Raw genomic sequence first — 12,289 nt, 5'->3', positions numbered from 1 at the left:
AAAAAAAAACAAAATGTAATCAGAAACACTAAAGTTATCTTTCAGTTTTCTAATAAATGAATTGGGGTTAGAGAACATTTTAAGAAAGGAGAATAACTGGAACATACTGCTTTTATGTTTTTGAAATTTAGATGGAAAAATGGCAAAATGAGAAGTGCACGGTGTCTGGTATAAACTGGCTTGGCATGAACTCCAAGGTGGAACTACCCCATCTAGCCCTGCAGTAGCCTTAACCTCCTCATGGCTCAGGTGTTGCCAACATTATTTAGCACAATTAGCCTTTGACCATGTATAATAGCAATGAACAACACAAGGAAGACTCTGCAAAGATTTACATCAATTATTCTGTGTTACATTGTTGGCTGTAGTTCCCACCTGCACCTGCTTCTGTTTTCAAAAATAAGTCCAGAAAAACTGAGATCTTAAAGAGCCTGTCCTCATGAAACGTGGCTAGAATTTAGATGGAGTATTTCTATACAAAGTAATTATAATTAACTGTACTAAGAACTCCATATTCTCTGACTGGCCATATGAAGTCAGGGTAATGTTCATACTTACCATGCTGAATTTTTAAACTCATTTCTTTACCTGATGGAAAAAATTCCTAAAGACTATAAATACTTTTCTTATTTCCTTCTAGGCAAACTGAGGATGTTTTATTCTTCTAGGAGCTGACAGAGAGACAGGGGAAAAAAAACCCAGACATGGTTTTGCCACTTAGTGCAAAGACAAATTAGATGATAAATATTTTCAGGCTTTTTACTAATAAAAGCCATAAATTCACTATCTGTTAAACTTTGGGGTGAAGAATTGCTTCTTCTTTAGAATACTATTATTTCATAATTCCTACATCTAGAGTTCTGCTATAAACAAATACTGTTTTGCTGTAATTATTCAAAATATTGTTAGGGAAAATGATGTATATAGTTTCTCATATTATAAAATTTGGAAAAAAAAGATTACATATGCGTAACTGCACAGAAAAAAAGGAAAAAAAAAAGAATGACTAAAAGTGCCTAATGTTACATTAAGGTGGTAACAATAGGGGCAAATTTTTAAAAAACTTTATATTCTCATTTTCTATTTGTATAAAGCTATGGAAATCATACTTCCATGGGCATCACTTTAGTATTATTAGACTGTAGACAGATTACTTGCTAGGGCTTTACTGGCTGCTCTATAAAACATGCAGTTTTGGTCTTGTGTCTGTTGTCAGACTGGTGTAACATTCCTTGGTTAGTCTCTTAAACAGTGGTCTAGTTTTGGTTTATTCTGCTCTCAATAAAATTTGAAAATCAGTGTTCCATGAAAAGCCTAACAGAATTTCAAACACAATTCAGTTATGTGTTTACAATAAATATCTCTGTAAAATGCAGGTATAAAGATACATTTTGTCAGAGCTACCCGTATAAGTATTATCTTTTTTTTGGATTCCTACTTTTCCTCCCCAGTAAAATGGCAAGAATACTTGAGAGCACCTGAAAAATTAAGTAGCTTCAAAAAAGAAACTTAGCACTTCTAACATGTTGGGATATGAACAAAAAAAAGGTGGAAGTCTTACTGAATCTGAGCTGACTATATGAGACTCAGGTATATACTGAATTATTTATGAACATTACTAATGTAAATTTTACACCAAGGGAACAAATTATACTCATAGCAATGTCAGGTTACAATTCATATCTACCATTTAACTATTAAGTCTAATAGGCAACATTTATTTTCATTTTAAAAATATTAGCTTAGACTTTCTATGTGCAAGGTACCACAAGGAATGCAAAAAATAAAACAATACCTGCCCTCAAGTGCTTATAAGGAAAGGAAGGAAGGAAAATTCACAGCTAAGGAGAACTTTAGTACCAAGACAGCTTCCCCAGTATTAAGTCACGTATTCAGAGGATTAATCTGCCTTACCTCCTCTGACTTGAAAGCCTGTTTGGTATGTGTGTACTTCAAAAATCTAGGAAAAAAAAAATTACTTATCAGGTATAGGAACTGATTTAGATTTAGTAACCTTAGTTTTCTAAGACCAGATTTTTTTTTTTAAGTATAGTTGATTTATAATGTTGTGCCAGTCTCTGCTGTACAGCAAAGTGACTCATACACATATAGACCTTCTTTTTTTTTAATATTCTTTTCCATTATGTTTTATCATAGGATATTGAATATAGTGCCCTGTGCTATACAGTAGGACCTTGTTGTTTAAGACCAGATCTTTCATATGTAAATAAAAGCCACAAAAGGCAACTTGTAAATCCATATTCCCAAATAGTTTAATTTCTAATTAAGGCAAGAACTTAAATGAATTAAAAAGAAATTTAAATTATGGTCATATTACAGTTATGTAATAATATTAAAAAATTACTCAATTTTAAGAGAAAAGCAAAAATGTAGAACTGTATATAATATGAATATAGTTATATTAAATCTGTATGATTAAAATACTAGATGATGATACAATTCTTATGTTAGATGTGGTAAAATGGTGTAATTCTGAATAATTTTTCCCCTATTCTTCTAACTTTCAAATTTTCAGACATATAAACAGCTCTTATAATGAAAAATTTAATAAATGCAATGATATGCTCACAAAAAAATTAATTTAATAAGTCTGCCCATGTACAATTCAAGTAATTTCAAATAGATTATCACTAGAGCTCTTACCGAGCAACAGGAAGCACATTGGAACCTGTATACATCATGATAAAGAAAAATACTCCACTAAGATAAAGTCGAGGTAACTGTGGGTTATCTTGCATAATACGATATAACAAAACTGCAACCTTCTCAACAAGGATAGGGTCAAAGGTCAGCAGTAGCTAAAAAAAAAAAAGAAATAAAACGTCTGGTTATTGGGCTGTAAAAAACTTGCAACATCACCATTCATCTTAGGTTTATGCATTTCATGTGCTGGGGTTACAGTTTCTCATAAGTAGTGTAACAAAATAAAAATCAGACTCAGTATGCTTGTCTACCAGGTTCTAAACAGATTTGAAAATATTTTATAGCATTTAATGCAGAGATAGTAAAATATTAATAAAGAATTGATCAAAACTTATTCATAAAAAGTGCAAACATGCCTGAAGCTGCTTTGTCATGATTATAGATAAAATTATTTCCTGTGTAGGAATCTTCCTGAATGGACTTCTCTGTTAATGACAAAAGAAGAAAAAAAAAAGTAGCTACCCTTTGGGTTAGTTTCAGGTCAGTTGATTTGAAATGAAGCATCCTCTGAAGACTATCTGAGAACTCAAAGAACTGAGCAGAGAACAGCTTTCAGTGAAACAGCACTAAAAAATAGATCTACAAGTGCAGGTACAAGGCAAGAGGGTAACCAAATACCAGTAGTGCCACTACCAGAAAGTACCAAGAGATGTGGTTTACAGAAATCTGAGCTAGCAATACTGAAGGAACTATCTGGGATCACTGGAATGAATCTGGGCTAATAAAAAAAAGCATACAGTATTGCTATGACTAAACACCTGATAAGATAAAACTTATTAAATTTCTTTAATAAAAGTGGCATTTCAATTTCCTATAAACACTTACTTCTGAAGAATTCCCAATTTGGAGTCAAATGCTACCAGGAAAAAATTACAATAACAAGAATAAGTACTAGCTCAGATTAGGGGTCAAAGTTCTAGATTCAGTGTATGAGACTGAATAGCCATATGTCTTTAAGTAAGTAATTTAAATTTCTCTGTTTTTGGTGTCTTACCTATTCAACAAGGTATTTAGATTATACATAGTAAAACACTACTATGATAAACTTTACAAAAGAAAAACTGAGATATGATACCACAGGATTTTCCCTAGCGTTAATGGTGTTTGTGTTTAAGACTTGACATCACTCTAACAAAAATACGGGAATTCACAGCCTAGAACAGCTGAAATTGTGACTATATCAGAAAACCTAGGACATTCATTCACTGTATCTTAGACGACTCCAAAAATTCTGGAGCTGTATCAGATGGTAAAACTGGTGATTGCTCTTACAGTCAAATGATGTACAGAAATCTGTACCAAGCAATGTAGATAGATAATGTTCCTAAAAACCGCTACAACTGCCTAACTGTGCTTAGCAAGAATAAGGCCTCCCAGAATATAGAAAATTAAGTGAAAACAAAAACAGCTTCTAAGAAATGTTTTTTTGAACTCAGTACAAAAAAATTTGGGAGGCATATACTGTTAAAAGCAGGTAGGTTTATCAATAAATTTCTTCAATCATCCTACTTGTTCAGTTACTATTAAAAATTTTTGTTAATTAAAATAGATCTTCCCCTCAAAGTTTCATGTTACACTGACCACATCTCTTAAAATCTGTTTTTCAGTCAATCCTCCTTGGCCTGAAATTCAACCTTGCTTGCATTTACTTCTTTCCTTTCAGTTTCATAAGTCTTGGGAAAATGTTTGGAGAGATAGATTTTCTAGGCATGGTCCTTTCTCTACAGGAGAGAGGCCGGGATAGAAAACAAATCCCTCTCCTTTTACCACCTCACATATGCAGCTGCAGACACACATAGGCCAGGGTGGTAGTGGCTTTCATTTAAGCCTCTGAAAAGAAATGCCCACAACAGGAAAGCACACAAATGTTGAAATGCAGGTATGCTTAAGTAACAGAAGTTGGGGAAAATTCTTTTAAAAGTTGATAAGGCACTGTCATATTCAGAAGCCTTTTTCATTACCAGTGACTTTCACTATTGGTGAATGTAAAAATATACTGAGTAACTCTCCTCTCCCTTTTCACACCAATGTACAACTGAGAGATACAAATGGCACAAGTTACTGACATATTTTAAAGCCCCACCATGTGTGGTTAATATAAAAAAATTAGATTTGACAGAATAATCTATAGACAGGAGAGAAACAGTGACCTGACATCTCTGCAACCTGACTTAGGGCTCATCTGGAGTTTAAGTAGCTTAATTCCCAAAGAGCAGAATAACAATAAGAAAGAAAGAAAAGATACTTAGTATATCCTACATAATTTCAACTCAATGCTTTGGATTAGTTGTTATCCATGAAAACATATAACTGAGAAGACTCAAATACTCTGAGGCAAGCTGACAAGACTGCTGTAACTATTTCTTATGATATAACCCACCATGTCCACATCTGTGGGATGCTGGTGTGCTTCCCAGTACCCCTAACAACATCAACATGCACCACAAACTTGAGTATGTCACCTTTCAATTATTACAATGTTGTAATTTTTAAGAACAGATAATAAATAAAACCTTTTGAGAATAATTCTGGAGCCTGGAAGCCTCCCATATCTAGGCTCTTGGATACACAACCTTCCACAGTATATTCAGAATATCAACTCAGTTAGGAGTAAGTGAGGTAAGTATAATTCAGGCTTTTTGAAAATGGAACAGACTACAATAAGACAAAGACTGGGGCTCACAATAAAGTTAAATAAGGGAAAATGATTCTTAAAATATTGTTCCTAGTTTATAACATAAAAGTAACTTACCTGAATAATGTGTGGAAGGCAAGCATTGTCTGACAGCAGCCTTTTCACTCTAGGTAAAGGTCGAATGATGGCATTATCTTGATCCCTAGAAAAACATTTTTTTATGGTCAACATTTAATATATTTATTAAAATTTGTATGTTCAGAGCATATGACATTCTACTAGGCATGAAGCATGTTACCTTACATTTTTGTTAATGAAGACTAAGCTCTCATACAGCTGGGAACATGATTAGGTATTTTGGTTTAAATCTATTTGTCTGCTTAATATGACTTCATTTCCTTCCATAAGATTTCCTTGAAAAACAGTACCCTAGAACAGCCAGAGACTCTTATTTATTATTTAAACTTGGTGTTTTCCAACACACTGTCAGTGGATTTCCAAAGGGCATATCAAGCTTTTTCAATAAATGTAAACCTTAATTTAACTACTCTCAGTATTTTCCAAATGTAGCCTCAATTTTAGTGCTACATTACTTCTAAATACTAATTGTATGTTTTTAAGCCTGATATGAATTTTAAAGAGAACTGGAACTATAAAAGCCTCGAATGCTACAAAATTAACAATTACTCATTAAATTCCATCACAAAGTATCTTTACTATAGTAATAAAACAAGATGATATATATGCAAATTTTGACTGAAAAGTTTGAAAGACTGAAAAGTTCCATGCAAGGGTTATAATTATGACTATCATTGGATAACAAAGTCTCACCTTCACTAGTCAAGCGGGGCAAGATGTGGGCCTAGACTCATGTTCTTAAACCAGGAGAGGCTAACCTGACAGATCAGGAGCAGGCACTAGGCACTCACCACAGGTCTATGAACTACAGACTGTTCATTTCAAAACTTTCATACCTGATTCAATGAATATGACAATTGTTACTGTTGCTAGGGAGCTGCTAGTAAGCCTCAGCTTTGTAACATTATTTGAAGTTTCCCAGAGAAAGTTGCTTTTTAGCTTACTTTATCAATAAAATTTGCAAATTATTTCTTTATATCTTGTTTCAAAAAGCTCCAAAATCCAAAGCAGCATTCCCCCAAAGCCACAAATAGAAAACCTTTGCTCTAAGTCACTAGAACAATCCCATGCCTTAGCAAGCACCCATACAAATGGGGAGAACAAGATGTTTTAGAGTCCTTGTTAACTACGGAAATGTTCAATTACATTTTACCTGCTTGGAAAATATCCACACATTGTGATCAACATGTTCAATATAAGGGTAGCAAGGTCAGTTTCATTTAGTACAGCCTGTCCACTGGCTAACAGACACCACTTAAGCTGGGGTATTGCCTGAAGTGGTCGCCATCCATCCATGCCTTGAGCCCAGCATCTGGTTTTTGCATTTAACATTCCTTTGGTCCACAATTCTTGCATCTAAATGAATGGAAGGCATCATTATTACAAGCAGACCAAACAAAATGAAAAGGTTTGCTAATGTTTTCTATTTTACAGAAAATACAAACTGAACTATGAAACACACATGCAAATTCACTATTAGAAAACAACAGACTTCTGTTGACAGGCCTTCAGAAACTCAAATTTGGCTGCTAATATTAGAAAATAACCATTTAGTTGGTCAAACTGCAGAGCATAAGGAACACTGGAAAGAATAAACACCATAGGCAGAGTATAAAGTAACCAAATTACATATAAGCGGAAGGCTGGTCTTCTATAAAACTATCTTTGACTAAATTCGGACTGAGCCTGGGAAGCCAAGAATTGGAAGCCAAGTTGGCAGGACCAAACATCACCAGATGTTAATTAAGATGGAAATTGCCCTTGGACTGTATAGGCAATTTTCAATGAATTTAAGACTGTACATTAAAACTTACCTGTTCATACCATAAAGAAGTATTATAGGTTAACATAATTATTATACCAAAGTCATTAAAAACCTGAGCTCTACTTCTATAACTTTTATTTTATTTTTAATTTTTTAAATCAATTATTTTTTAATTGAAGTATAGTTGTTTATAATGCATTAATTTCTGCTATACAGCAAAGTGATTCAGTCATACATATATACATTCTTTTTATATTCTTTTCCATTACGGTTTATCCCAGAACACTGAATATAGTTCCCTGTGCTATATAGTAGGACCTTGTTTATACAGTCTACATATACTAGTTTGCATCTGATAACCCCAAACTCCCACTCCATCCCTCCCCCCACTCCCCCTCCCCCTTGGCAACTACAAGTCTGTTCTCTATGCCTGTGAATCTGTTTCTGTTTCATAGATAAGTTCATTTATATCATATTTTAGAGTCCACGTATACGGTATCTTTCTCTTTCTGACTTACTTCACTTAGTATGATAATCTCTAGTTGCATCCACGTTGCTGCAAATGGCATTATTTTGTTTTTTTATGGCTGAGTAATATTCCATTGTATATATGTACCACATCTTCTTTATCCATTCATCTGTTGGTGGACATTTAGGTTGTTTCCATGTCTTGGCTATTGTGAATAGTGCTGCTATAAACATAGGGGTGCACGTATCTAACTGAATTATAGTTTTGTCTAGATATATACCCAGGAGTGGGATTGCTGGATCATATGGCAACTCTGTTTTTAGTTTTTTGAGGAACCTCCACACTGTTTTCCACAGTGGCTGTACCAGCTTACATTCCCACCAACAGTGCAGGAGTGTTCCCTTTTCTCCACACCCTCTCTAGCACATGTTATTTGTAGACTTTTTAACGATGGCCATTCTGACTGGTATGAGGTGGTATCTCATTGCAGTTTTGATTTGTATTTCTCTAATAATTAGCAATGTCATAACAACAGCTTTTAAACAGTAAGATTTGAAGACATGATTTTGTGTGTGTGTGTGTGTGTGTCTAGAAATACAAGTCATCTAGTCCTTTATGTGGAAACAGAATGGCAGAGTCCTTGGAGCTGATGACAGTAAATCAAATCATAGATGTAAAATATTCCACGTCTCTATATGTGCTATCAGGAGGACATAAAAAGTGGCTAAGACTTCCATGAAAAGTTTCTCCAAAACACATACCTCATGAAATCCATATGGGCCACTCCTTTCTTTGTCTGCATTGCCAAAGTACCATTCCTTTTCACTCTCTCTTTTCGTATCTGGAGCAGCTTCGATTACATTGCTCTAAGTTTTAAAAAGATTTAGTTATTTTTCAAGGCAGAAATCTAAGGGGGCAGATGTCATAAAAAGTTACACAGTAGTAATTTCTTGAGTTTATATTTCTTTAGAAATCCATCTAAAATTTTAAGTGACCCGATTTTAAGAGTTAAGGATTAGATGCCTAACCTAACAGTCCAAAAATGCTACTTCCTTATTATGCATTTGAGGTAAACAGTTTCCTAAATTCACTTGGCAATCTAAGCTAAACTCAAAGACATCTGTATTCCAGATGGTCATTAATAAATTCTCAGGACACTAAAATTTTAGTAGCAAGGAATACTGCAAATAGCTATATAATCAAACATATACCATTAACCAAAACCACAATGCTCAAAAATACTAAAGTTCTTTTGAAAGAAAAATACTCACTCCAACTAAAAGTTTCAATAAATACCTGAGATCAAAGAGTTAAAATGCTAACAGGAAAGTTTTTAGTGGTTTTAAACACTTACTTTCAATTTACTACCCTCATGACAGATAATTCTTCTAATTTCATATATCAATGTTTATAAGAATCTAGGATAGAATTTTTATGTACTTAGTATATTTTATTAAAACATGATTTTAAATACCCTCATTACCATCAGCTTTCAGTTAGATTCATATAGAGAGGTATAGGAAAGTGGTTAAGAGCATAGCCTTCCGAGTTCTAACTCTGGCTCTGTCCTTTATTAGGTGACCCTGGACAACATACTTAGTCTCTCTGTTCCTCACTTTCTTCATCTGTAAAATGGGAGGGCTGTTGTGGGGTTTAAAGAGTTAATATATTATGTGTACCAGAACAGTACCTGGTACACTATAATATGATACAAGCATTATGATTACTATTATTTGTACCTGATAATAGAAAACACCATGTCCTAATATTCAAATAGCACTTTTGTACACAATTCTGCCAAAATATGACACATCTCCTCAAACAAGGAGATTAAACAAAAATTTAACATTAACACCAAAAATATCACCAATGAGCCAAGTATAGATCCCTTCTATAAGTTAGGTATCAGAAGAGGCCTTTAGGTAGAGACCTGCAGCTCTGTCCTCTTACTGGCTGGTTTCAATAAGGCCCCCAGATTCCTCAAGGCAAAGTATACTCTCAGTGGATGTCAATGCTGAATGTTCTAGTTACATAACTGATGGATTCAGTTTAAATCCTAAAGGATACATTGCCTCAAAATAAGCCACATTAGAGATGCAGTTACTTTAAAAGACAAAAGAGACATCAGAAAAATAAAACTGGATCATCATTGTCCACTTTGGTTATTTCACTTTTTGTGTGTGTGACTTAATCTCCCAGGCATTAGTACTATAATAATTATTAGAGAAGTAGATTCATGGCCAGACATCCTGACATATTTTCAGATTTGTATGATTCTTTTGATCCTAAATTTGTACTCAAAGAATGTTAAACTTATAAAATCTACATAAGCATACATACTTGCAGTGGTACTGTAGCTCGGCTTACGTGGAGATGTGCAAGGGTAAGCAAGTCCACAAGGATTCTAATTCCATTTGAATCCATGAGGTCCTTAACATTTTTCTGGAAGACAGAAACATGTTTACATAATTTAAAATCTTTCTCTCCAATAGATATTACTACCTAAAAAGGCTCTCCAAGAAGAGAATATTTGGAATCTCTTTGGAAAAACTGGCACATAACTGGTATTACTCAGTATTTCCAGGATTTTGTGTTCAAGGAAGCATAAATTTAGATAAAAATTAAAAAGGCAAAAATATATTACAGAGAGATCATATAAATAATTTTTACTTGGGCTTCCCTGGTGGTGCAGTGGTTAAGAATCTGCCTGCCAATGCAGGGGATGTGGGTTCAAGCCCTGCTCTGGGAAGATCCCACATGCTGCAGAGCAACTAAGCCCATGCGCCACAACTACTGAGCCTGCGCTCTAGAGCCCGTGAGCCGCAGCTACTGACCCCACGTGCCACAACTACTGAAGCCTGCACGCCTAGAGCCCATGCTCCGCAACAAGAGAAGCCACCACAACGAGAAGCCCGCGCACTGCAACGAAGAGTAGCCCCCGCTCGCCACAACTAGAGAAAGCCCATGCACAGCAATGAAGACCCAATGCAACCGAAAATTAATTAATTAAAAAAGAATAAAAAGAATTTTTACTTAAATATATTCTGAGCAAAACAAAATAAAATAAAAATAAACAAATTAAAGCCTGGCGGGAATAACACCCAGGATAAACTCTCTGGTTCTACAATTATCCTGCATTTTTCCAATGTCTTTTTGTTAATAAATATTCTGTACTCAGAAATAGAATCCAGTACATTAAAAAACTTTTTAAAGTTCCAGTTTGTTTTTGTAAGCAAGATAAAAACTGGTAATTTCTTAGAAGTTTGGAAGAGATTATAATTTAAATTAAATTTTCCTAGGACTTACTCATTTTATTTCATTTAAAAACATCTGCATTATTTACTAAAAGTGAGAATAAAATTAAGCAAGTTAGTGTTGGTTTCAAAAATGAATATTTGCCAAAAACTCTTCCCTTCAAGAGTTGAGAGCAAAAGGAGAAGATAAGACAAGAACCATGTCTTGATAATTAAGTCAAACTGTAATCATTTATCTTTGTTACATACATGTGACTTAACTTGGAAATAATAGTATATTTATGCAAAATACTGTACCTTATTAAGGATCAACTTGTTAAGGAAGAGGATCAACCTATCTCGTTCAAGTTTATCTGTGCACTATTGAAATAAATTAGAATTTAGTCAGAAGTAAGTAGAAACAGAAATTAAGACATTACCATCACTGGACACAATCAACCAACAGCCAAAAAGAAATAAAGTCATCTTGTAAACAAAGAAAATCAGAGAAAACTGTCAATTATTGCAATTCCTCAATGTTTTACATTCTCTGCAATTTTATAAACCTTATCTAATTTCCCTAGAAAGGCAGATATTTTAAGTCACAAACAGATTAATACATAGCTTTAAGAATGTACATAAAAATTGAAGTAAATGAAAGAATTGGCCCAAATGATACTCCCAAGTTAAGTAAAAATTCTAAAGAATTGATAAGTGATGTTTCACATAAACCACATCATCATGAACACAAGAAGGAAAAAATGTTAACTGCCTAAAAATACAAATGCTATGCCACAAGTACTCAGTTCACTGGAGTAAGAGTGAATTAGAATTCAATAGTGAAATCTGGTGTAACAGCAAAAAATAAGGGTTTTCATCTGGTTATTTCCTGGGTGTGTTTTGTAAACTTATTCAGAACCAGTTTTCTAATCCACAAAGCATGACTGACAGTTAAGGCAATTACAGCAAGCACTGATGACCATTTTAAAAATTGGTGAGATGATTCTGTCAGTTCACTGAAATTTAAATTGTTAAATGTAAGAGGAATGTAAACACAAATGAAAGAATAAAGTGTATACAGGTAAGTAACACTCAAATTTGAGCTGCATAATGGATGAATTGATCAGTTTGTTCTTCTCTCACCTTGCTGAAATGTTAAATGACAAACTTTATTAAATTAAAAAAAACCCAACCCCCCCCCCGCCAAAACTGTGCTAACTCAAGGTTCCCTTTCTTTATCACTGTAGTTCTAAAAAGTTTTATTTTCACACTTTGAAGTTTAGTGTGCTAACATCATTTAAGATTTTTCCAAAATGTCCATTCCA

At 34.0% G+C, this 12,289-nt stretch overlaps 1 protein-coding gene across 2 annotated transcripts in view; it reads right to left on the bottom strand.

Annotated features, from left to right (window-relative positions):
* Positions 1-12,289, bottom strand: part of DNAJC13 (DnaJ heat shock protein family (Hsp40) member C13) — a 122,637-nt gene that overhangs the window by 42,923 nt on the left and 67,425 nt on the right. For both annotated transcript variants that reach the window (XM_068545913.1, XM_068545914.1), the window contains exons 25-31: positions 11,283-11,345; positions 10,072-10,173; positions 8,493-8,597; positions 6,651-6,853; positions 5,477-5,561; positions 2,665-2,819; positions 1,915-1,960 (exon numbers count right to left, since the gene is read on the bottom strand). In XM_068545913.1, coding sequence (XP_068402014.1) covers positions 1,915-1,960; positions 2,665-2,819; positions 5,477-5,561; positions 6,651-6,853; positions 8,493-8,597; positions 10,072-10,173; positions 11,283-11,345 — 759 coding nt within the window. The remainder of the gene's footprint in view (positions 1-1,914; positions 1,961-2,664; positions 2,820-5,476; positions 5,562-6,650; positions 6,854-8,492; positions 8,598-10,071; positions 10,174-11,282; positions 11,346-12,289) is intronic.

Source organism: Eschrichtius robustus, chromosome 6, assembly GCF_028021215.1.
Source record: "Eschrichtius robustus isolate mEscRob2 chromosome 6, mEscRob2.pri, whole genome shotgun sequence".
Lineage (NCBI taxonomy): Eukaryota > Metazoa > Chordata > Mammalia > Artiodactyla > Eschrichtiidae > Eschrichtius > Eschrichtius robustus.
The sequence above is the reverse complement of the archived record's forward strand: the minus strand, read 5'-3'. Positions and strand labels throughout refer to the sequence as shown.